The sequence below is a fragment of the Pelophylax lessonae genome, assembly GCF_965119305.1.
Source record: "Pelophylax lessonae genome assembly, chromosome: 12".
Classification (NCBI taxonomy): domain Eukaryota; kingdom Metazoa; phylum Chordata; class Amphibia; order Anura; family Ranidae; genus Pelophylax; species Pelophylax lessonae.
In genome coordinates, this window is record NC_138779.1 from 170,776,338 (window position 1) to 170,803,341 (window position 27,004).

General features: G+C 45.6%; 1 protein-coding gene across 1 annotated transcript in view; it reads left to right on the top strand.

Annotated features, from left to right (window-relative positions):
• The first annotated feature begins 10,774 nt into the window (after window positions 1-10,774).
• TRPM4 (transient receptor potential cation channel subfamily M member 4) overlaps window positions 10,775-27,004 on the top strand; it is a 252,482-nt gene continuing 236,252 nt past the window's right edge. The window contains exon 1 of the mRNA XM_082274469.1: window positions 10,775-11,059. Within this exon, the coding sequence (XP_082130595.1) occupies window positions 11,033-11,059 (27 nt within the window). The 5' untranslated portion in view covers window positions 10,775-11,032. The remainder of the gene's footprint in view (window positions 11,060-27,004) is intronic.

Genomic DNA, 27,004 nt, shown 5'->3' on the forward strand with positions numbered 1-27,004 from the left:
GGGGATCTTGCGCGGTGCAGCGGAAGAGACGGTGGCAGCAGAAAAGAAAGAGTCAGCCGAGGAGGAGAGGGAGGATGGAGGAGGAGGAGGAGGAGAAGAAGAGGCAGGCCTGCATGCAATCCGTGGCGGTACAACCAAATCTACATGGCACAGATGTGGCATGGATGTGGCACGGATGAGCACTGACATGGCATGAATGTGGCACGGATGAGTACTGATCTGGCAAGGATGAGCACTGACGACATGGCATGGATGAACACTGACATGGCATGGATGTGGAACGGATGAGTACTGATCTGGCACAGATGAGCACTGATGACATGGCATGGATGTGGCATGGATGAGCACTGATATGGCATGGATGATCACTGACATGGCATGGATGTGGCACGGATGAGCACTGACATTGCATGGATAAGGCACGGATGAGCACTGACATGGCATGGATGTGGCACGGATGAGCACTGACGTGGCATGGATGTGGCACAGATGAGCACTGACATGGCATGGATGAGCACTGATGTGGCATGGATAAGCACTGACGTGGCATTGATGAGCACTGATGTGGCATGGATGAGCACTGACCTGGCATGGATGTGGCACGGATGAGCACTGGCATGGCATGTATGAGCACAGATGTGGCATGGATGAACCACGGATGAGCACTGAGGTGGCATGGGTGGGCACAGATGAGGCATGGATGTGGCATGGGTGTGGCATTGATGAGGCATGGATGTGGCAGGAATGAGGCATGGATGTGGCACGGATGAGGTACGAAAGAGGCATGGATGTGGCATGGATGAGGCACAGATGGGCATAGTTGAGGTATGGAGGAGGCAGTAGATGAGTGCAGCTGCAGTCTCTCTCCTCTCCTCACACGCTGTACCGATTGTTACGGTATGTACACTGTGCGAGGAGAGGAGAGAACTGAACCGGACATGCGCCGGTTTGTTGACAAGTGATTGCTCAATTATTGGACGAATCCATCACGATCCGTGATGCGCCGGGTCGCCGGGATCCGGCGAGCATGTTCACTTCCGTGTGAGCGCCCCAGGGGGCACGTGGGAAGCGCGATTCTGGGAGGATGTCACAGTATGCCCTCCCAGAATAAGCCGACTGCGCTGTAGCCTTCATTCGGCTATGGCCCGATCGGCAAGTTAAAATAGGCTACTAGAAGGCGACATAACTCCTCTGAACTGCCTGTCAAGCTCTAAAGAGAAATCCACCGCAGATTGCTTTTTTAGAAGGGGCAGTAAAACACACACATGCCCACGGCACATGTAAACAAGCCTTTTCTCTGGAAATCTTTAATCTTTCTCATCAGTCAGGGGACAGAAAACTGAGGGTTTAATCCTAATTTAAGGAGTAACTCTACTTTTTTAAGAGAAAGAAAACCTTCCCCTCTAGGTTATCTGTAAAGTACATTTTAAAGATTTCAACACATTCCTACCCTTTGTTATTCTGAAGAAATAGCTGTTTGTCCGTGTTCATGTGGAAAGTGAATGTGAATGGAAGTGAATTTATAATTATCAATCAGCTGCTGCACTCACAGGGTTCTAGTGAGGAAAGTGGCAGGGTCTGCATCCCTTTAGATGTGATTTCCCTTTGGAAGTATCTCACCAAAAATTAGATTTCTGTTGCAGGGAATGCCCAAAATCTACAGGGAATGCCCACAATTGCATCCTAATTCAGAGTTCTTGGAAAATCTTTAAGCCAATCACAAAAGTAGAAAATTACATATCTGTGTACAGAATGCCGCCGGGTTGCCATATTGCACTTTATAGAAAATGACAGTGCTGCAGATTAAAAAGGAAAGGTTGTTTTAAATACCATTTAATTACAACATGAGTTCATAGTTGCCAACATTTAAAAAACATTTCCAGGGACACTTTGCAGCACAGCTATCAATTACCACACCCACTTCCCTGAAGCTCCGCCCACTCTGCATAATTAATCTCGCCTACTTATCAGATTATAGAGTCTACTCCAATATAGAGAGAATTACAGGAAATTAAAAAGGGAATTTCAAACTTAAGCCAACAGTAGCAGAGTTGGAATAATTCTCCCATTCAGCTGCACTACTTCTGCGTAACATTTATGGGCAGCCCGATAAACAGGCGCTTCCAGGGACAATATAAATTACCTGGGACAGGCTCCTATTTGCAGGGACTGTCCCAGGAAAAAAGGGACAGTTGGCAAGAATGTGAGTTGTGTAGCAATTGTATATGGGACAGCAGGCCGGAATTTACACCCAAAATTATATTATAATAAATAAACAAACATCTAACACATTTTGTTTTTAAATAACCACAAAGACATTGGCTTGGAATAAATAAGCCTGCAGCCGTTTATTATTGGTTTCAAAGTTAATCATAAATAAACAACTTCTTTTATAAGCTATTCATAAAAAAAACACGAAAACCAGGCTAGTCACTATGACTATTGACCCAAAATTATTTTCCCAGCAATAACTCAATAATATAACAAATTGTAAACACTCAATCTTGACATAAACACTCTGTCTTCCTTTTCATTACGCAAAGGTGACACTACCACATAATATATAGGCCGTGACAAATAAAAGGGGAAGGGAAGGAGGGGAACACCACAGCTCCGTTTCTGAGGCGACTGAGCCTGAGCTGCTGAGGCATCCCCTTTACCACTTGCTGACCTCCCTGGACGCACCCGCGCCGCCCTGCCACAGTAAAAAGGTGGCGGGCGGCTCGGCTGCGTCCAGTCACGTAGTACTACGTGACTGGAGTGCATGTGGTTTCGGCCGCGCGCACGTGTTTAGACACAGCGGGAGGCAGGCGATTGCCGCTGCCCTCCCACGATCGTCTTGGAAACCGAGAGAAGACCCGCCTGCTTATGTAAACATAGTAGGCGGATCTTCTCTCAGACAGGCAGGGACAGATTAGCAGTTTCAGCTAAGCTGAAACTGCGATCTGTCTGTGCCTGTCACAGAACCATCCCCCCCCCCCCCACACACAGTCAGTAAGCATACAGGCATACATTAACCCCTTTGATCACCCACAGTATTAACCCCCTTCCCTGCCAGTGTCATTTATACAGTAACAGTGCATATTATTTAGCACTGATCACTGTACATTGGGAATGTTTTATAGCAGAAAGTAAAAAATATGCAGTTTTTTTCAAAGTTGTGACTTTTTTTTTGTTTATAGCACAATATCTAAAATCCACAGAGGTGATCAAATACCACCAAAAGAAAGCTCTATTTGTGGGAAAAAAAGGACATCAATTGTTTTTGGGTACAGAATCACATGACCGCGCAATTTTCAGTTAAAGTAACGCAGTGCCAAATCGCAAAAAATGGCCCAGGTCAGTAAGGGGAAAATCCTTCCGGTCCAGAAGTGGTTAAATACCCCTAGATCTGGGTTCTGGAATATTCCGGCGGGACATTCAGGCGGGAAAATTGAACGGAAAGTGGGTCACTTGACCCCAGGAAAAAAGTCAACTAACCCTCTCCTCAGAGACAGTGACGTCACTCCTCTCACCCTGTGTTCAAAGTGAATAGGGGACTTTTAAACTGCCCTGCTCCTGCCGCCATCCCATGAGGAAAAGGGGCTCTTTACCATGTGACCAGCTGTGTCCAATCACAGCTGGTCACATAGTAAATAGGAAGAGCCGTTGATCGGCTTTCCTCAGGTCGTGCCTTACAGGCACGAGAAGAGAAGAGAAGAGAAGTACCACTAGAGCCACCAGGGATGCCCCCCATGGCCACCAGGGATGCCCACCCATGACCACCAGGGATGACCACCAAGGCCACCAGGGATGGCAATCAGGGCTCAGGGAGCCTGTCAGTGGTGCCCTCCCCATCAGTGCTGCCCACCAGTGCCATCTATCAGTACTGCCCACCAGTGCCCATCATTGCCATCTATCAGTACCGCCCACCAGTGCCCATTATTGCCCACCAGTGCCGCCTATCAGTAGCCATTAGTGCCGTCCATTAGTGCCGATCAGTGTCACCTATCAGTGCCCATAAATGCCATCTATCAGTGCCCATTAGTGCCACCTATCAGTGCCCACCAAAGCTGCACATGAGTGCTACCTGTCAGTGCCACATATCAGTGTCCATCAGTTCTGCATATCAGTGCCGCCTATCAGTGCCCATCAGTGCTGCCTATTAGTGCCACCCCATCAGTGCCTCCTCATCAGTGCCTGTCAGTGCAGCCTCTTTACTGCTCATCAGTGCAGGAAAAAAACATTTTACTAAATTTTATAACATAAACAAAAAAACTTTTCAAACTTTTCAGGCTTTTTTTATTTGTGTAGCAAAAAAGAAAAAGCCGTGCTGTGATCAAATACCACCAAAAAAAAGCTCTATTTGTGGGACAAAAATTACATAAATTTGGTGTAGGTACAGTGTTGCATAACCGCGCAATTGTCATTCAAAATGCAACAGCGGTAAAAGCTGAAAATTGGCCTGAGCAGGAAGGAGGTGTAACTGCCAGGGCCGGCCCTACCATGGGACCCAGGCGGCACTTTGAGATGGACGGCCCCTGGCCGCCTCTCCTCTTCTTCGGCTCATACTCGAGTCAAAAAAAAGAAAAAAGGTCAGTGGCCGGCCTGACATGCACACTGCGCATGCACATGCTCCGCCGCTCCGGAAAGCCCGTAAATGTTCAGCTATTTCCGGGAATAGCCAAACATGTACAGGCTTTCCCGAGCGGCGGCGGCGTATGCGCGGTGACGTGTCGGCGCCGGGCGGCGCCATTTTTAAATCCTAAGGCACCTTTAGGAACAGGTAAGTGAGACATGCCTGCAGCACTGCATCTCATGTAGTATGCCCGCAGCCCCACATTCACTTGCACCATGCCCGCAGCCCCGAATTCTCCTCTACCATGCCCACAGCACTGCATTCTCTTGCACCATGCCAACAGCCCCGCATTCTCCTGTACCATGCCCACAGCCCTGCATTCTCCTGTACCATGCCCGCAGCCCTGAATTCTCCTGTACCATGCCCGCAGCCCTGCATTCTTCTGTACCATGCCCGCAGCCAGGGCCGATCCTGGGCGGGTGCACGGGGTGCACCGCACCCAGGTGCCGTGAGCTGAGGCGGAGGAGGGGCACCGAAGCTCCAGTGGCAGAGTCCTCCACTCCTCCAGCGGAAGTGGCCCACCCCGGGGGCCACTTACATGGAGTCTGTCAGGCCGGTGTCCTGCACGCATCTCAGTGTGAAACAGCTCATTCAGTCCACGCTGCTCGGGGGCGGATCCGTGGCGGGAAGAAGGTGAGTGCCCGAGTGTGTTGTATAGGAGCGGGATGGGGCAGCTGCATATGGAGGAATTGATCTTTCCCTATTCTTCCTGCAGCCGCTGAATGCCTGATTCTTCTCCTCTCCCTCCTGCAGGCATTCAGCAGCTGCAGGAGGAATAGGGAAAGATCAATTCCTCCATATGCAGCTGTCCTACCCCCCTCCTATACAACTTCTTTTGCTGGCCCCCCGTGCTCTCCAGCCCCCCCCCCCAGTGCCCTTAACCCCCCCTTCAGTGCTCCTAACTCCCCCAGTGCTCTTAACCCCCCTCAGTGCTCTTAACCCCCCTTAGTGCTCTTAACTCCCCCCTCAGTGCTCTTAACCCCCCCCTCAGTGCTCTTAGCCCCCCAGTGCTCTTAACCCCCCCCCCAGTGGTCTTAGCCCCCCTCAGTGCTCTTAGCCCCCCTCAGTGCTCTTAACCTCCCCTCAGTGCTCTTAGCCCCCCCCTCAGTGCTCTTAGCCCCCCCTCAGTGCTCTTTAGCCCCCCTCAGTGCTCTTTAGCCCCCCCCCCCCGATGCTCTTCAGCTCCCCACAGTGCTTTTCATCTCCCCCCGTGCTCCCTGGCTCCCCCCTCAGTGATTTCCAGTTCCCCCCCCTCCCCCGTGCTCTCCATCCCCCTGGTTTTCCCTTAAGAGACGGGGGGCAGACTGCAAGGGGCACTGTGATGGGGGGGCTGTGGAATGTGTGCAATAAATATTATTGAAAACATTACAAATTTTTGTGGGTGTTTTTACATTTTAAAGTTGGGGGGGGTGCCAGATATAGGATCCGCCCTGGGTGCAAAATGCTCTGGGTACACCACTGCATAGTGGGTATCTCCCGCTGTGACATGGAGCTTGAGTGTGAAAAGCCGGGCGGCCACTGTATCAAAGTCCCACCCCCTTGACCGTCTCCTGTGATAGGCGGCACACTGATCCAATGCCGGGAAACTAAATCAGTATGACAGTAAATCAGTGTATCATAGGAGCCGGTCTAGGAGGCGGGACCTTGTTACCGTGGCTGCCTGGGAAATTCAAAAGCTCTGTGACACAATGGGAGATCACAGCTCTGTAATCTAGGCATCGGTAAGCTACATTTGGTGGGCACTTGTAAAATGCATTTAGTGGGCACTGGTAGGCTGCATTTGGTGGGCACTGTTAAGGCTGCATTTGATGGGCTCTGGTAAGATGAATTTGGTAGGCACTGGTAATCTGCATTTGGTGGGCTCTGGTAAGATGAATTTGGTAGGCACTTGTGATCAGCATTTGGTGGGCTCTGGTAGGCTGCATTTGGTGGGGACTGGTAAGATGCATTTGGTGGGGACTGGTAAGATGCATTTGGTGGGCACTGGTAGGCTGCATTTGGTGGGCACTGGTAGGCTGCATTTGTTGGGCACTGGTAGGCTGCATTTGGTGGGCACTGGTAAGCTGAATTTGGTGGGCACTGGTAAGCTGCATTTGGTGGGCACTCGTAAGCTGCATTTGATGGGCTCTGGTAAGATGAATTTGGTAGGCACTGCTAATCTGCATTTGGTGGGCTCTAGTAAGATGAATTTCGGTGGGCACTGGTAGGCTGCATTTAGTGGGCACTGGTAACCTGCATTTGGTGGGTACTGGTAGGCTGCATTTGGTAGGTTCTGGTAAGCTGCATTTGGTGGGCACTGGTAAGCTACATTTAGTGGGCTCTGGTAAGCTGCATTTGGTGGGCACTCGTAAGCTGCATTTGATGGGCTCTGGTAAGATGAATTTGGCAGGCACTGGTAATCTGCATTTGGTGGGCTCTGGTAAGATGAATTTGGTAGGCACTAGTAATCAGCATTTGGTGGGCTCTGGTAGGCTGCATTTCGTGGGGACTGGTAAGATGCATTTGGTGGGCACTGGTAGGCTGCATTTGTTGGGCACTGGTAGGCTGCATTTGGTGGGCACTGGTAAGCTGCATTTGGTCGGCACTGGCATTTGGTGGGCACTGGTAAGCTGCATTTGGTGGGCACTGGTAGGCTAAATTTGGTGGGCATAGGTAAGCTGCATTTGGTAGGCACTGGTAGGCTGCATTTGGTGGGCACTGGTAGGCTGCATTTCGTGGTCACTGGTAGGCTGCATTTGGTGGGCACTGGTAGGCTGCATTTGGTGGGCAGTGGTAAGATGCATTTGGTGGACACTGGTAAGCTGCACTTGGTGGGCACTGGCATTTGGTGGGCACTGGTAAGCTGCATTTGGTGGGCACTGGTAAGCTGCATTTGGTGGGCACTGGTAGGCTGCACTTGATAGGCACTGGTAGGCTGCATTTGGTGGGCACTGTTAAGGCTGCATTTGGTGGGCTCTGGTAAGATGAATTTGGTGGGCACTGGTAACCTGCATTTGGTGGGTACTGGTAGGCTGCATTTGGTGGGTTCTGGTGAGCTGCATTTGGTGGGCACTGGTAAACTACATTTAGTGGGCTCTGGTAAGCTGCATTTGGTGGGCACTGCTAGGCTGCATTTGGTTGGCATTGGTAACCTGCATTTGGTGGGTACTGGTAGGCTGCATTTGGTGGGTTCTGGCAAGCTGCATTTGGTGGGCACTGGTAAGTTACATTTAGTGGGCTCTGGTAAGCTGCATTTGGTGGGCTCTGGTAGGCTGCATTGGGTGGGCACTGATAAGGCTGCATGTGGTGGGCACTGGTGGGCTGCATTTGGTGGGCACTGGTAGGCTGCATTTGGTGGGCACTGGTAATCTGCATTTGATGGGCACTGGTAATCTGCATTTGGTGGACACTGGTAAGCTGCATTTGATGGGCACTGGTAAGCTGCATTTGGTGGGCCCTGATGAGGCTGCATTTGGTGGGCACTGATGAGGCTGTATTTGGTGGGCACTGATGAGCCTGCATTTGGTGTGCACTGATGAGGCTGCATTTGGTGTGCACTGATGAGGCGGCATCAATGCATTGATCTCTTGTATCATATCGGCAGTCTCTGACCATCTCTTGTATCAAGTCTGCAATCTCTTACCATCTCCTGTCTCGGGGCTCTGTCTAACAGACTCTCTAACAGATGCCCTCTCTGTGTCCATTAGAGAGACCCCCCCTCCAGTTCCCATTAGAGTACTCTGCTTCTCTTACTGTAATTTGTTTATTGTTAGGAGATCGTGGGAGGGTCCCGGGGTAAGGAAGACTTCTTAGGGGAGCATCTCTGTGTTTGAGTCTTTGCCATAGAACCATTTGTAAAGGGGATGAGTTAGTAAGATGACCACACCCATGTGGGGGCGCCAGAAACATTTCTGCATCCAGGCGTCTGTGACCCTAGGATCGGCCCTGCCCACAGCCCCGCATTCTCCTGTACCATGCCCTCAGCCCCGCATTCTCCTGTACCATGCCCGCAGCCCCGCATTCTCCTGTACCATGCCCACAGCCCCGCATTCTCCTGTACATGCCCGCAGCCCTGCATTCTCCTGTACCATGCCTACAGCCCTGCATTCTCCTGTACCATGCCCGCAGCCCTGCATTCTCCTGTACCATGCCCACAGCCCCGCATTCTCCTGTACCATGCCCACAGCCCCGCATTCTCCTGTACCATGCCCACAGCCCTGCATTCTCCTGTACCATGCCCACAGCCCCGCATTCTCCTGTACCATGCCCACAGCCCTGCATTCTCCTGTACCATGCCCACAGCCCTACATTCTCCTGTACCATGCCTACAGCCCTGCATTATTCTGTATTATGCCGCAGCACTGCATTCTCCTGTACTATGCCCGTAGCACTGCATTCTACTGTACCATGCCCGCAGCACTGCAGGGCACTGTGGCACTATAGACAGAAGAAAGCCTGGTGCGCTCATCTGCCCAGTGTCTACTGCTCTGTCCTGCTCCTGCTGTCACTCCGTACACACTCACACCCCTCTGACTGCTTTCATAGTCCTATAGAATGTGGGGGCCTCTTGGAGGGCGTGAATTTTTTTTGGGGGGAGGGGGGCAGCATTTCATTCTTGGACCCAGGCAGCACAATCTCTTGGGTCAGCCCTGGTAACTGCCCTGTATTGAAGTGGGTATTTTTTTAAGTATTTGCTATTTTCTTTTCCCACACACAGAACCTGAGTTACCCTTTAACCACTTGCCGACCGCCGCACGACTATCTACGTCGGCGGTCAGCCCCTCACAGGCAAAGTGACGTAGGGCTACGTCGCTTGCTTGTGAGGGTCTAGGGAGCGAGCTCGCGCCCCCGGAGGCACGCTCCCGCTCCCGCTTGGTCACAGACCCCCCCGCACTTGTGACCGGCGGACCCGATGTCCACCGGCCACTCTGCGATCGGCAGGGGAGAGGGAGAAAGTCAGGCGGATTGTGTAAACAAGCCACCTGTCATTCTCCTCGGTGTAAAAACACTGATCACACGGATCTACTATGTATGTGTCCTTACAGCTCAAGCCACAGCCAATCACAGTAGAAAGCACGCCCCTAGGGAGACACACAGCCCCTCCCTCTCAAATAAAGTCAACCCCTTCACTACCAGTGTATTTTTACAGTAACAGTGCATATGTATAGCACTGATTACTGCAGTAATGTCACTGGTAACCCCAAAAGTGTCAAAAATGTCAGTCAAGGGTCCGATCTGTCCGCCGCAATGTCGCAGTACCGCAAAAAAAATCGCAGATCGCCGCCATTACGCGTTAAAAAAAAAACAACAAAAATGACAAAAATCTTTCCCTTTGTTAGTAAACGCGATAACTTTTACGCAAACCAATCAAAATACGCTTTTTGCGATTTTTTTTACCAAACATAGGTAGCATAAAACAAATTGGCCGAAAATGTTAAAAAAATTAGATTTTTACATTTTTTTGGGGGGGAATTTCATATAAAAAAAAAGTGAAAAATATTGCTATTTTTGCAAAATGTACGCTGTTTTTTTGTTTATAGCGCATGATCAAAAAATCGCACAGGTGATCAAATACCACCAAAGGAAAGCTCTGTTTGTGGGAAAAAAAGGATGTCAAATTCGTTTAGGTACAGCGTCGCACTACCGCGCAATTGTCTGTTAAAATCACTCAGTGCCGAATCGCAAAATACCCCCTGGTCAGGAAGGGGGTAAAATCTTCCGGGGCTTAAGTGGTTAAGTAGTGGATATTTATAGATTCTATTTGGAGAATATCACTTTAAATTAAAAAAAAATGTAGGTATAGAATCACTTTACCATCTCTGGGTTCAGATGGGATGGAACAATGGGAAGGGGTGGAAATGTAAATATTAGCAGTGGAGGGGCTCAGCTATTTAAAGGAACTTGTTACTTTCCTGTGAAAGGCAAAATACAGGTTTGATCACTTTTGAGAATCCAGAAACATTTCCGAGAACACAACAACTCCGGATCAATTCCTCAAAACCATCGACTGTCCCTGGAAGTCACGAACAGCTGCCAACTATGCTCAAAGGCAAACCCTCAATTCCCAAGTTATTATAAATAATCACTTCCATCCTCTTCCAGATTCTATTCCCAGGCTCACAATACAGTCCACAAAACTCAAGCAAAGAACAGAGAGAGTGAATGACGTTTTCCTGTAGTCAGATAAACTCAGCAATCCTGACAGACAGGTTCTCCGCAGGTGTGCGTGTTACATGAGAATAGGGTGGGGAATCGGTGCTGAGCTGTTGCCTGTAGGTGTGGCATACTATAATAGAACAACATTCTCCAGCCTAAGACTTCAAATTACGTATCTCCAAGCACCGGCACAGCAGAAACAGGAAAACGACCACAGAAGTCCTGCGGCTGGGAGAGAAGAAAGGTTACGCTGGGCACTGACACAGCAGACTGAAAGTCATGGCCAACACGATCGCCAAAGATCAGGTATGTGGGATGCAGAGTGACCGCTCATTGCTGCTTTGTGTATACCTTCAGCCTATGCATGTCCATCATAGACTCGCATTGCAGTGTATATTCGATCGTATTTCACCTACTAGGTGTCATCGTTTATGTTACTAACATTTTGTTAATGCCTTGTGTATCCGTACTGCTTGGACTTTAGAAGAAGGCGGTATACCCCGAAAGCTTGTCCTGAAAAATTTCTGTTGGTGTATATAGAAAAAGTATCATAGGCAATACTGCGCTTTATAGTTTGATATCAAATGCTGCCTTAAACTGGATACACACTATACAACTTTTGTTGTAAGATTTCCTTTAGATTTTCCTTCAACTATATTATAAATAAACAGTGTCACCATAAGATGGCCTTATGGACACCAATATGTGACCGTGCCACGTCCTACCATATAGAGAGACCAAAAAAATGCTATTGCATAGAAAATGGACTTTACTGGCACAACACCATGACAATAAATCGTAAAAATATAATTTTATTTAGAAAACAAATCTTAATAATTATATGTTGGTTTATTTGCCACTTGAAGATATCACGTTGCACTTTATGAACATTATTGGTCACTATTTGTATTTGTGCACTAGATTTTGATACTTTGATATTTTATAAATTATAATCTGATTTATGTTTATAGTTCTAGTTATAGCAGCGCTGACACATACTGTATTTTCTGGCGTATAAGACTACTTTTGAACCTCAAAAAAATTGCCCAAAAATGGGGGGTCGTCTTATACGCCGAGTATAATATCTCCAAGGTAACCTAAGTATAAGTTTTACCGGTAGATGGAAATTAGGAGGTCGTCTTATACACCCAGTCGTCTTATACGCCGGAAAATACGGTACTTTTTAAGATTTCGAAAACAGCTTAAGTGCCGGTTCACATTATTGCGGCTTGCGAGATCGCATGTAATTCGGAGCGCACTGCTCCTTCATTACATGCGATCTCCTGTGCGGATGCAAATTCAGCCATACACTTTATATGGCTGAATTTGCACTGCATCCGCACCAAAGACGCACAGGAGGCATTTTTTGAGCCGCCTCAGAATCGACTCGCACAGTGGTTCACACTTGTGCGATCCGATTCTGTGCGAACTGTCAGATCGCACTGCGATATGCGATCAAACTGGGGGTGTCGTTAACATTTAATTGACACCCCCTGCGTATCGCATATGGCAGTGTGAACTGCCAGATGTGCGGATGCGATGCGGGAACAGGCTGCATATTCGCAGCCTTCCCGCATCGCACAAGTGTGAACCGAGCCTTAAACTTTCTTCACAAAATACATATATAATTAAACAAGCACTGTTTAAAATAGATAAGCAACAAATTTGCATTCAATAGATCATTAGTGGACCCCACCCAACCACATAGTATCAATATTGAACACAATAAGGGCCTTTTGACCTAATATTAGGACTATATTACAGGCTTTTGGTGATATAACTCCTGTGGTTACGAAAGGTGCACTGAAAAGCGACAACATTCTCTACATGTTTCGCACACTAGCGCTTCTTCTGGAGAGTGTCTTAAGGTACAACACTATATCATAAGATCTATAGAGAAAACAAGGAGGAATAATGCATGAGAATTGATACAGTATACAGCCTTCTTATTACAAACTGTGCTTTAAACATATGCACAATATACACGATGGACGTGTATACTTGTGCATAATTATATGCCAATCTATATCATGAAATTCTAATCAATATTTGGCAAATTTGTTGCTTATCTATTTTAAACAGTGCTTGTTTATATATGTATTTTGTGAACAAAGAAAGTTTTAAGCTGTTTTCGAAATAAAATGATATTTTTACGACTTACTGTCATGGTGTTGTGCCAGTAAAGTCCATTTTCTGTCCAATAGCATTTTTTTGGTCTTACCTTCAACTATGTAGTGCAAGGGCCTGACTGACTGCATACAAATTGAAAGTGTTTAGATTTGACCTCATATTATATGGTTTTAGTAAATCTAAAGGAAAAAATCTAAAGATAATTGTATAGTGTGTATGGCCCTTAAAGCCCCGTACACACGTAGCGATCGTCGGCCGAACGATCGGCCGTCTTTTGTCCAGGGCTGTCGTGTCTGTTGAATACTGCAAAAGACTGAACACGAAGAATTTTGTCCGCCAACAACAACCGACTGCAGAAGTGATGTCATGTGATGGTTAACTTTCCTTGTCTTTTTTCTTCTCTGAGCATGCCCAGTCTTGCTAATCTGCTGTTTGTCGGCCGAAATCTGTACTGACTGGCGAACAATCGGCCATTCTGGTGTTGGCCAACAAAAATTTTAATGCCTGCATGACAGATTCTGTTTGGCCGAAAATGCGCTGTCGGCTGTCGGAAGCATCATACTAACAAGCCTACAATCGGCCGATTGGTCGTCGGCCGAATATTTACGGCTTAAGATGTCAGTTTGTATATTGCAGCCAAACTTTTGCTTTTCAGGTTTTTACTCATTAGTTGTATTTCAGCAGCAGAAGTGCAGCATTAATTTAAAAAAAAAAAATGCAACCAAAATAATAGATATAATAAATAATTGTTACAATGCGGAGAGTCACTGCTGAAAGTTTTCAATTTTAAAGCAGTATTAAACCCAAAACGAAACCTTTTATTTTTATTACAGCATGCTAATTCTTAATAGAGGTAGATGTAATGGCTACATTTGTTTTATTTTTTTAGGCTTACTTTCTTTTTTTTCTCATGGTGTCCTGGCCAGTAGGCCCTGTTCACACCTGAGCGTATTTCAGCTCCTAAAACGCTCATCTCTAAAGTCTCAAAACGCCCAACAAGCAAAATCCCATTCATTTCAATGGCCCCTGTTCACATCTGAGCATTTTGTCTCCTGAAACAAAACGCGTGAAGCTCAAAAAAGTACATGAGCTTCTTTTTTGGCTGATTACCAGCATTTTTGTTAGATGTCAATACCTGCCTACAAACACCAGTAAAAAGCCAGAAAAAACGCCTGTAAAAAGCCCAAGAAAACGCCTGAAAACGATACGCTCAGGTGTGAATGGAGCCGTAGGGCTAGCCATACACTATACAATTTTCTTCTTCAACTTTTCTATAGGTTCACCAAAAACCATATAATATGAGGTCAAACCGAAACCCTTTCAATTTGTATGAAATCAGACAGGCCCTTGCACTACATAGTTGAAGGTAAATCCAAAGGAAACTAAAAAGGAAAATTGTATAATGTATGGTCAGCCTAAAGTCCCGTACACAAGAAAAGAAAATCGGAAGTAAAATTTCGTCCAATGAACGATCTTCCGATTTACGTTAGTTCAGTGCTTTCGACAGCCAATTGCAAATTTTTGTGCAACAAAAGCTGAATGTGCAGGCTATAAAATGTTTGTCCAAATATAATAGTGCAGCAGGAAGGACTCCCTATCCACCTTAATTGTGTTACTGGGAGAATCAGTTTGTTTCCCCCATCTGCATAAAAAACTGAATCATGTATTGTATGGAAGCTTTATATTGCCTCCCCCTGACTGATAATGTTGTTGTCCAAATGTGCCTCCTGTGCTCATCCATCTAGAGTGGGGGCACTCTAATACAGGTGGTGTGTAATTGGCCAGATCACCAGGTGAAAAAGAGGGGAAAAGCCTTAAAAAACAAACAAAAAAAAAAACCACTAATGCAGCTACCATCTAATGAATACAATTTTGGGGTTTAATACTCCTTTAAGTCCCAGAAGATGTTTTAGATATAAGAAGTTTTTGTCACCTCTACCTGTTTTGGCTTTTTCTGTAAGGTCCCTTTTTCATATTGGCAGAGTCTGCCAGCGGATCTGCCCACTCGGCAGAGGATTTCTCTGCTAATCCCCGCTGAGCAGGCGGATGACAAGTCAGTGTCTGCTCCGCTGAGGCAGAGCGGACACATACACAGCCTGCTGTTCTCTATGGGGCTGTCGGATGGAAATGGACCACCTATCAGTTTCTATCTGACTGTCAGACGAATAAGGAATGGATCCCTATCCATCTGTTTTTGGTGGAAAAGATCAAATGTTGGTGGGTGTCAGCGGACACATGTCTGCTGACATCCGCCGCTCCATAGAGAGCAATGGATGGTCCGATTGGGTCCACCTGAAAAACTGACAGGTGGACCCGATTGGTCCATCAGTGTGAAAGGGGCCCTAAAGAGCTGATCAAAACCGATATTTCAATTACACATCAGTGTCACTATCCTGGGGGATCATGTTGGTAAGGATTTAGCACCTAAATCGACATCCATTGTGAAGAATTGATTGCAGGGCTTGAGGATCAAATCCCTGAAAGATGTGAGAAACGAATGGCATTCCCATAACTGATTTATTAATTGTGATTATAATAGTCTTTTTATAAATATGTAGCACTGTCCTCTTAAGAACTGATGGTTTTTCACACTTTTGGATTCCTCTGGGTTACCCGTAGCAACTGCATGCAGAAATCTTAACACTTTACACTTGGCTCAGTCAATGATCAGTCTAGGGGTTGATGTTTTTGTTTTTATTTTATATTGGGATGGGAGAAGGGATGAGTGCAGTGGCGTAGCGTGGGTTGTCAGCACCCGGGGCAAGGCAAGTAATTTGCGCCCCCTAATCCGCGGGATTTTAGCACTCGAGTCTCTTCCACTAGATTAGTTAAAGAAACCCTTACCCCCTAAGCACATGTATTGTTTGTTATGAAAATACTGATGTAATTAAAGTAAAATGCATCTAAATACAAGTTTGAATGACCAGCGTGCCCCCTTTCAATGCAGAGAGACCAGCATGTCCCCTTTCAATGCAGAATGACCAGCGTGCCCCCATTCAATGCAGAGAGACCAGCGTGCCCCCATTCAATGCAGAATGACCAGCGTGCCCCCATTCAATGCAGAGAGAACAGTGTGCCCCCTTTCAGTGCAGAATGACCAGCATGCCCCCATTTAATCGACAGAGACCAGCATGTCCCCTTTCAATGCAGAGAGACCAGCGTGCCCCCATTCAATGCAGAGAGATCAGCGTGCCCCCTTTCAATGCAGAGAGACCAGTGTGCCCCCTTTCAATGCAGAATGACCAGTGTGCCCCCATTCAATGCAGAGAGACCAGCGCGCCCCCTTTCAATGCAGAGAGACCAGCGTGCCCCCTTCAATGCAAAGAGACTTACCTGCAGCGGCGGCTTCTCCTCAGTTCCCCGCGTTTTCTCGAGTCCTCCCGCCTCCTCCTTTCGGCCAATCAAGAACGGGTCTCGGACCCGCTTCCTGATTGGCCAGGAGGAGGATCCATGTGACAATAGCGAATTTTCATTCGCTATTGTCACACAATGGGTGGGCTCTGGGCGCACTGCTCTGCGCCCCGGGTCCACCCTTTTTTGAAGCCTATTAGAGCCTCTGGCTCTAATCAGGTGATTAAAAAAAAAAAAAACACTCTGTGGCAGCGCTGCTAAACTGACTGAGCAGTGAGGAGAGGCGGCATAGGCAGAGCTCTGTTTGCAACGCCACCTCACCCTACACCAATGGACAGGTGAGGCGCAGTCCAGCCCCTCCCTGCCTCGACCCGCCATTTTCAGCCATAGGGCAGCCACGCTGGACATCTCCCAGACTAAAGATGGAGGCAGCCACAGACAGTGTGTGAACTGTGTATGTCATAGTCAGTGACACTGCGGATGCGCCCCCCCAGATGTTGCGCCCGGTGCGGCCCGCCCCCCCTGCACCCCCCACGCTACGCCACTGGTCTCAGCAACTGATCTATCAAAACAGAGGATTGGGTGAATAAATCGACTTTTCTATGGCCCTAGACATAACTGAGCACAGGTGCAGTCCCACTGCAAGGGAGAATTTAAGTTTCTGGAGTTGGCCTTTAACACTAAAGCTGATGATACACTATGCAAATTTTAGACAGTTCAAATCACCTATACTTACCCCATCCTCAACTCCTTCAGGCCGTGTTCCAGCCTCTATCATGAAGACTGATGAAGGGACCATAGCCCTGCATTTGACATGAGGATGCTGACGAACGAACATTCCTCTGCTGAAGCATTGTTTGCTTGGGGAGTAGAGGATTGGGTAATAAAACTGCTTTTTCATCCCGTAGACCTACTGTAAATGAGCAGTTACAGCTGAACCTTGCAGGGCAGGCAAAGCCCCCCAGGCAAAACCTTTTATGTTTTCAGACCTTGAGCTGTAATCTTGGGGCAGCCCCCCACTTCCTAATTTCTTGCCTAGATGAGGATGATGTAGTGTTATCCACATGCTGCCTCCAAGGATGTCCACATCACATTTCCCAGGAGGTAGTGTTTCAGTCAGAGAGGAAGTTTTATTGTGTTTACAGCCTGGGAGAACATGCTGTGTATGTGCAGGACCTTGCTTATGCACAGACATGCTACAGGGCTCTGCCAGATTCGAAATACTTGCCAGAGACCCGTAGTATGTCTGGACATGCATATGACCATGGCCACTAAACGGGAACAGTTGACTCCTGGGGAAAAAAAATATGGCAGAGAGGGAACAGAGTGGCACAAGGAGACTGCAAGATGACATTGCTGGACTAGCAAGTGTGTGTTTTTTTTTTTTTTTCATACAGGCACAATTACTACTGAGATACAGGGCAGCCATCAGAAATTTTTGGGCCCCTTACACAGCTTTAGGCCTGGGCCCCCCAAGGTCCGTCCAATGGTCGTCCCATTGAATCAGCCCACTGGCCATCCCACCAAGACCTTCTGTGCACCCACTTTTATTTTAACTCTCTTACAATTTATTATGTAAAAATTAATCCAATCCAGCAAAGAGACATCCCCATATAATCAGCAAAGACATGGCCCAATCCAGCAAAGAGACATCCCAATCCAGCAAAGAGACAGCCCCATATATTCTGCAAAGAGACATCCCAATCCAGCAAAGAGACAGACCCATATATTCAGCAAAGAGACATTCACATAAACTCAGCAAAGAGAAAGCCAAATCCAGGAAAAAGACATCCCACTTACTGCATTGGCTCACTCTGTGGCTGTCCTGCTCTAGCAATTGCTAGTTACTACAGCAGCAACAACTTAGTCTTGTTGGTTGGGGCCCAGGCTGGGGCCAGGATGTCCGGGCCGGGCCCCCTACATGTGTATGGCCTGCCCCCCCCCGATGGCAGCCATGCTGAGATAGAATGTAGTTCTACAGAGGCAGTGTTCTTTTATTTCTAGTAACACTTTGTGTGAAAAATTGGATTTTTGAGGCACAACTGTTGAAAAATATACTTTTTATCAATTATACCATATGATTTTGCATAAAATAGATGCATGATACAATCTTATTCATCAGTTTCACCGAATCATTTTGTAAAAGATATATGCTGGTCTTTTGTGGCCGACCACATTTCATGGAATACTCCACTTCCTGAGAAGCCACCAGTCTATATTGTATCAAAATTGATCTGAATTAAAAAAAAGGTATACATGTGTCATAACTATGAAGTACCATCTTGAGCTGAGGGCCCAGCCACCCACCATATGCCATAATAGAGAAATAGGGTCCAGAGGGGGACCAACAGCAGTGACCGAGTCAGCGCTATAGTTTGCAAATTTATAATTCAAAACAATCAAAAACAAATGCCCAGAATCCATCACTGGCTAGGGTAAGGGAGGGATCTGTGTTAATAGCAATATGTGAAATCCTTTATTTTATACTAGAGGCATCTGCCAAAAGAAAATATACTGTATATGTTCAAACAAGCTATTCAAAATATAATCTATTGGGTTGCTGATATTCAACAGACAGCTAACATGTGGTCTTATAGTATCAAATATCTAAATATTACATATCTGATATCAAAAGACAGAAACTTCAATGAGTAGTAACTGTGGGAAGTATGGCTACTCTTGGACATACATCTCATGGATCAAAACATTCAGGGGTATGGGAAATCATTCACACCTTCACAGGTTGAACTGGAGGGACTATTGTCTTTATTCAACCTCAACTACTATGTAACTATGTACTGCCTTATGCCTCGTACACACGCAACGATCGGCCATCTTTTGTCCAGTGTTGTTGTGTTGGTTGGAATGTGCTCTAGACTGCACACAAATTTTCTCGGCCAACAACAACCAACTTCAGAAGTGATGTCATGTGCTGGTTTACTTTCCGTGTGTTTTTTCTTCTCTGAGCATGCCCAGTCTTGCTCATCTGATTTTTGTCTGCCGAAATCTTTACTGACTGATGGAAAATCGGGCGTTCTGCTGACGGCCAACAAAAATTTTATAGCATGCACACCAGATTTTGTTCGGCCGAAAAGTCACAGTCGGTTGTCGAAAGCATCATACTAACAAGCTGAAAATCGGCCGATTGGACGTTGGCCGAAAATTCACGGCCAACTATCGATGCGTGTGTACGAGGCATTAGGCTGTAGCCTGGTGCTATTTGCAGGATGTAGTAATCAATTCCAGGAGATGTATAAAAGGCAGTGCAGGCTAGCAGCAGATCCTCCAAATTAATCCACAGTCCTACAACAAAACCAAATATCACACAAAACTTTCAAACTCATTCACTAGTTGTAGATACTACAAGTGGTCTTATGATGTACACCTTGGTAACAGAAGGACAGAAAGGTTTCTTCACCGTAAGAGCTGTGAAAATGTGGAATAGACTCCCTCCAGAGGTGGTTCTGGCTAGCTCACTAGATTGCTTTAAAAAAGGCCTGAATTCTTTCCTAGGTGTACATAATATAAATGTATAGGTAAAGTTGATCCAGGGAATATCCGATTGCCTCTCAGGGGATCAGGAAGAAATTTTTTTCCCCTGCTGTAGCAAATTGGATCATGCTTATCTGGGGTTTATTTTCACCTTCTTCTGGATCAACTGCGGGTATAGGATTGTGTATATGGGATTGTATGGTTGGGTTTTCATTACTGTTTATTTTTTATTGGTTGAGCCAGATGGACTTGTGTCTTTTTTCAACCTAACTATTTAACTATGTAACTTCAGTTTTAGTGCTGGTTCACACTAGTGCGATGCCAGACATCGCATGTGATTCACACGGCATTCACACTGCAGACCACATGCAATGTTTGTGTGATGCGATTTCAGCCATACAAAATGTATGGCTTAAATCGCATCACATTTGCACCAAAATGGTGCAGGACCCTTTTTTTGGTTTGCACTGGAATCGGATCGCCTGGGTGTTCACACCATTTCTGCACCATTTCACAGTTTGCACTGCGATCTGCAAACCAATCTGGGGGTGTCATTAACCTCACATTGACACCCCAAGTGATTTGCAGATCTCAGTGTGAACCACTTTGCGAAAACCGGCACTGATTCGCAGGGTTTCCCGCATCGCACCAGTGTGAAACAGGACTCAGCTTCTCAATAAGTGCCAGTTCACACTATAGCGATGTCAGACATTGCATGTGATTTGCACTGCTCTGCTATGCTAATCAAATGCGATGTCTGTTCGATGCAAATACAGCCATACAGATTGTATGGCTGAATTTGCTTTGCATTGGGGCCAGTCGTGCAGGACATTTTTTTTTGGTCCGCACCACACTTTGATGGCATGGGTGTTCACACCTATGTGATCCAATTCCTGTCCGAATTGACAGTTCGCACTGCAATATCAGAACTAATTTGAGGGGTATCATTGACTTTGTTTTGACACTCCCAGCAGTTTGCATATGGCAGTGTGAACTGTCTGCGAGTCGGGTGCCATGCGGAAATCCACAGTGGGTTCGCAGGGTTCCCGCATCCAACTAGTGTGAACTGGCCCTAAGTCCTATCCTAAGTAACTATAGCTAAGACGCAGGTTACAAGGGTGTAGCCATAGATTCCAGACCATGTATATAAATTTGTATTTCAGAACAAACTGGCAGTAGATCTTCTAAATTAATCCACAATGCTGCAGCAAAGACAGAGGTCACAAATTACTGCATTGGCTCACTCTGTGGCTGTTTTCGGTTCCCTTGAACTTATTCGGCCCCCTTGAACTTTGCGACCTTTTGCCACATTTCAGGCTTCAAAGATATTAAACTGTAATTTTTTGTGAAGAATCAACAACAAGTGGGACACAATCATGAAGTGGAACGAAATTTATTGGATATTTCAAACTTTGTTAACAAATAAAAAAACTGAAAAATTGGGCGTGCAAAATTATTCAGCCCCTTTACTTTCAGTGCAGCAAACTCTCTCCAGAAATTCAGTGAGGATCTCTGAATGATCCAATGTTGACCTAAATGACTAATGATGATAAATAGAATCCACCTGTGTGTAATCAAGTCTCCGTATAAATGCACCTGCACTGTGATAGTCTCAGAGGTCCGTTTAAAGCGCAGAGAGCAGCATGAAGAACAAAGAACACACCAGGCAGGTCCGAGATACTGTTGTGGAGAAGTGTAAAGCCGGATTTGGATACAAAAAGATTTCCCAAGCTTTAAACATCCCAAGAAGCACTGTGCAAGCGATAATATTGAAATGGAAGGAGTATCAGACCACTGCAAATCTACGAAGACCTGGCCGTCCTTCTAAACTTTCAGCTCATACAAGGAGAAGACTGATCAGAGATGCAGCCAAGAGGCCCATGATCACTCTGGATGAACTGCAGAGATCTACAGCTGAGGTGGGAGACTCTGTCCATAGGACAACAATCAGTCGTATACTGCACAAATCTGGCCTTTATGGAAGAGTGGCAAGAAAGCCATTTCTTAAAGATATCCATAAAAAGTGTTGTTTAAAGTTTGCCACAAGCCACCTGGGAGACACCAAACATGTGGAAGAAGGTGCTCTGGTCAGATGAAACCAAAATCTAACTTTTTGGCAACAATGCAAAACGTTATGTTTGGCGTAAAAGCAACACAGGTCATCACCCTGAAAACACCATCCCCCACTGTCAAACATGGTGGTGGCAGCATCATGGTTTGGGCCTGCTTTTCTTCAGCAGGGACAGGGAAGATGGATGGAGCCAAATACAGGACCATTCTGGAAGAAAACCTGATGGAGTCTGCAAAAGACCTGAGACTGGGACGGAGATTTGTCTTCCAACAAGAAAATGAGCCAAAACATAAAGCAAAATCTACAATGGAATGGTTCACAAATAAACATATCCAGGTGTTAGAATGGCCAAGTCAAAGTCCAGACCTGAATCCAATCAAGAATCTGTGGAAAGAACTGAAAACTGCTGTTCACAAACGCTCTCCATCCAACCTCACTGATCTCGAGCTGTTTTGCAAGGAGGAATGGGCAAAAATTTCAGTCTCTCAATGTGCAAAACTGATAGAGACATACCCCAAGCAACTTACAGCTGTAATCACAGCAAAAGGTGGCGCTACAAAGTATTAACTTAAGGGGGCTGAATAATTTTGCACGCCCAATTTTTCAGTTTTTTTATTTGTTAAAAAAGTTTGAAATATCCAATAAATTTCGTTCTACTTCATGATTGTGTCCCACTTGTTGTTGATTCTTCACAAAAAATTACAGTTTTATATCTTTACGTTTGAAGCCTGAAATGTGGCAAAAGGTTGCAAAGTTCAAGGGGGCTGAATACTTTCGCAAGGCACTGTACATGTCTATTGACTAACTCTAGATACTGGCCATAGAAAAAAAAACATACCTTTCACCAACACAATGTGCATATAGAGACCTCTTTGGAGGATAAAAAATCCAGGAGCCCTCGAGGGAGTACCACTATTCCCATGCCATACATAGCCCTCCTAATGGGGCACGGTTGGCTAGCTCCATCTCAAGACGCCTTAGGTGTCTGGGTGGACCAAGATGGCCACTGCAGGGTGCATTCACCGTGCCTTCAGGGAATACCAGGATAAAAAAAAAATGATCCTGCTGCATGCATGAGCAGGCCATCTTGAAGATGGAATCCTGAGCCACCAGTGACCCCCTGGGCGCTGTAGGTGCTCTTTACTCCAGCCACTTGTGCTGGGGTATGCACACAACATCTCCACAAAAAAAGGAATGCCCTGCTATGGAATAGGGACTATTATGGGCATATCAGACAAAGGAACTCCAGAAACAAAATTGTAAAAATGGTATAAACTTTATTACAAATCAGAATAATTTTTTTCAATGCTAAAAAGGTGTGGCTTGGATACATATGTAAGTTAACAGCTGAAAGAGGTGGCTAACAAAACCTTAACCAAGAAGCAATAATGGTATGAGATATCCAACGTGTTTTGAAAGAATTTTTACAATCCCTTCTTTTGTTTGAAAGAAGGTTTACAATCTTCTCCAGGGAAGCTCAAATGGTGGAAAGGTATTCGATAACGTAAATAAAGAGTGTAGATACATCGATTGAACATACAATAGTCTGAATACTGACCAAGCCACAGATGCTGCCTCCACATGGACAAGCCAGAGTTTCTAAAATCAAAATATGCTGCCGCTGGGAGGCAAAGAAAATAGGGCCAAGACAGCCTCAGGCTGTGAATTTATCTATAGCTTGATCAGGACAGGAATTAAGTCCTAAAGCTGAGAACCTGTTCTACCATCAAGGTGTATAAGGATAGGTTAATTATGTTTGATTGTACTGTTCTAGGCTTTTCTTGACTACATATTGGTCTAATGGCCCTCCCCCTTTGGTTATGGATGCTGGAGACTGGGGAAAAAAGTCATAGTGGGGGAGTGTGGGATTAAGTATAACTTCTTTTATGTCCCCTAGACATAAATTAGCAGTTGCAGCTGAAACTTGCAGGGCAGGCAAAGCCCCCAGGCAAAACCTTTTATGTTTCCAGAAGTTGAGCTGCAATCTTTGTGTGACCCCCTACTTCCTCATTCCTTGCCTAGGTGAGGTTGATGTAGTATTAGCCACCCGCTGCCTCCAGGGATGTCCACATCACATATCCCAGGAGGTAGTGTTTCAGTCAGAGAGGAAGTTTCACTGTGTTTACAAACTGGCAGAACAAGACCCTAGACCCCTCCACTACACTTTCATGTATGCAAAACGCCGAAAACAGTGTTTTTGCATACAGGCGTTTTTTAAATCTGCCGCCTTTTGCAGCAGAGTAACCCGGAAGTGACGTCATGGACGCCGCCTCCGGGTTACGTCATCGGAGACCCGATCGAAGCTGTTCCCGGCTTTGATCGGGACTCCATCCAGCCAGCGGACGCACCGGCTGGGTGCTTGGGTCTCCCGGTGGAACGGGAGGCCCGTTGAAAGTCACGGAAGGCGGCGGGAGGGGGGGGGACGTCCCCTCCTGCTCCCGAGCCGCATTGGTCGTTACTGACGGAAAGCCGACCGTCGGCTGTAAACCACGATACCGGGATGGTGTCTCTAGCTAGAGGCATCATCCCGGTATAACACTGCAAAGTTTGCCGATGTAGCCCTACGTCACTTTGCGGTAAGTGGTTAGGCAGGGTTCACACTGGGTGATCCTATTAGAGCCAAACATGCTTGAAGCTTGTAGTTCAAAAGCAGCTTTACTTTTTCAAGCTACAAGTTTCAAGCGACACTATGCTCAGGTGTAGATACAATTGAAAACCATGGGATTTTGGATATTAAGAATTTTGGAGCTTTGAGCTACAAAATGTTCAGCTGTGGAAGGGGCCTAATGTCATCGCAGATGTCCCAGTAGAAAAACTGACAGTGGAAGCTGGAGCAAAGCAATCAAAATGGGCCATTTGTTGTTCAGCTCCTCCATTCATAAAACGTTTTTTATTCTTCCAAAAGAATACAAGTAGTTCTGTGATTGGGTAAGGTGATCGTTTACACCCTTTGTGCAGTCACAGAATGCCTTGTATTCTTAGAAAATGAATGAAAAATCTTTTTATCAATAGAGGTGCAGAGGGAACATTCTATTGTGATTGCAGTGTTCCAGCCCCCAAATTCAGTTTAATTGTTGCAATTTTAGCAGAAGCCTATAGGTTATACGATTCTTTCCTTCCACCATGGACCCATAAATGGATTGAATCTCAGCTGGTCCCTGCTGACCCGGCCAAGATTCGATCCATCTATGGCCAGTTTAGGTAACCTTTTTTTTAAAGGGAAAAAAAGCAGCAGCCCCCATTGGGACACACATCATTTGAGGTACCCTATTGATACCTAGATTATGCCCCAATAAAAGTTTTTGCCCACACTTCAGCTTTATGTGGTAAAATTTGCAAATTCGTTGTAGAAATGCAAGAGATTTATCATAATCTGATAGTATCACAATGATCGAGTGCTCTGCTCCTAAGTGGCTGCTCCCCTGTGCTACTCGAACCCCAGGAGGCAAGCTGAGTCATCCAAGCTGTCTAACCAGGAATAGAAAGAAGAAGAGCCATCAAACTGCTTGCATTCTGGACATTTATCCCTGGGCGCATACTGGATTGCTGTGCCTATTTAAAAAGTGGTCCACATTTTGAAGGACGTGGGTATCAGATCCCTGCCCTCCTCACTAACTCGTTACAAAGAACCGGCCAATCTCACACCACGCTGTCACTATAGTAACAATGCCACTCTCAGCTGCACCCTGAACAAAGATTTTCTAGCTTGCGAGACCACAATCTAGGTGCCAGCAGGCTGAGAGCAATTGTCACTGGGCTAATTAAGCAATTAACCCTTTAAATCCCACCACCCCCATTTTGGACTGAGCAGGGGTAAGCTTGTAATTCTAGAAATGCCAATTATGATTTTAGTATAATCGTCTGCAACACCCACTGCCACCATAGACAGGTATGTTCATAGGATTTATCCTATAGAGTAGCACTCTTCAAGAGACAGGTTCTTTGTTAGCTTGCATTAAGAGCTTAGGGACAAGGTTAACACTTTTCAAAATAAGGTTTTAATAATGAAAAGGTCAAAGTTGGTGCAAATAAACTATTTACAGAAAAAAGATATAATTCAGCAATAGAAATATAAGGTAGAATTGAGGAGGAAGAATACTTGCAGTCAATGTCCTGGTTGTTATCAGTTCTCAAACTTGACAGATGTTCTTGCTTTAATGGTAAAGGAGAACTGACAACTGGTTAGGGATCTCCTTTTTTCTCTGGGATCAAAGGGGTGTTGCCAGATGCCCCTGACCAATAAAACCGAGGGTCCATGGGCTGTCCTGAGTTCATGACAATATCAGGTCCCTCCCTTATAGACAGTTTTATACCACTGAAAATAAAGTAAATTAATGCTGTGCTATGGTGGTGCTTAAATACAACTCAAAGTGCTGCTGTGCAAAAATCAGATAGATTCTTCAAAGTGACAGTGCAAAAAAACAGTGCAAAATGGTTGTGATTGGCATAAAAACAAATGTGAAATAAATCACCAGCAATAAATAAATATAAAAAAAAATATAAGACAGATGTACACTACACCCTGTGCAATAAATATCAATAATAAAAAATCAATATTGATACACCCTGTACAATAAATATCAATAAATAAGAATCCATATAATTGTCAGAAAAAGTCCATCAAAACATAGCATGTAGGTTCCAAAGTGCTTCAGCAAGTAGCCAGTGAAAGATAGTTCCGGAATCCAGCTTGGATCTTTGTGGCTCTGACTAGAGGATATTGCCTGGGTCCCTTACTGGACTAAGCTTGTGTGACCCTTACACAGTACTGTCTAGGGGTCCATTTTGTCCGGTAAGTGGAACATCCTGGGGGAGAGGAAAGTCACCGTTTCTTTCACAACACAGTGTCAGCATGATCTTGCACAGATTTTCCAGCACTTAAGCACCTTTTATGAACTATCTTTCACTGGCTACTTGCTGAAGCACTTTGGAACCTACATGCTATATTTTGATGGACTTTTTCTGACAATTATATGGATTCTTATTTATTGATATTTATTGTACAGGGTGTATCAATATTGATTTTTTATTATTGATATTTATTGCACAGGGTGTAGTGTACATCTGTCTTATATTTTTTTTATATTTATTTATTGCTGGTGATTTATTTCACATTTGTTTTTATGCCAATCACAACCATTTTGCGCAGTTTTTTTGCACTGTCAGTTTTATACCACTATTCATATCTTCCAACATGTACTGGTTAC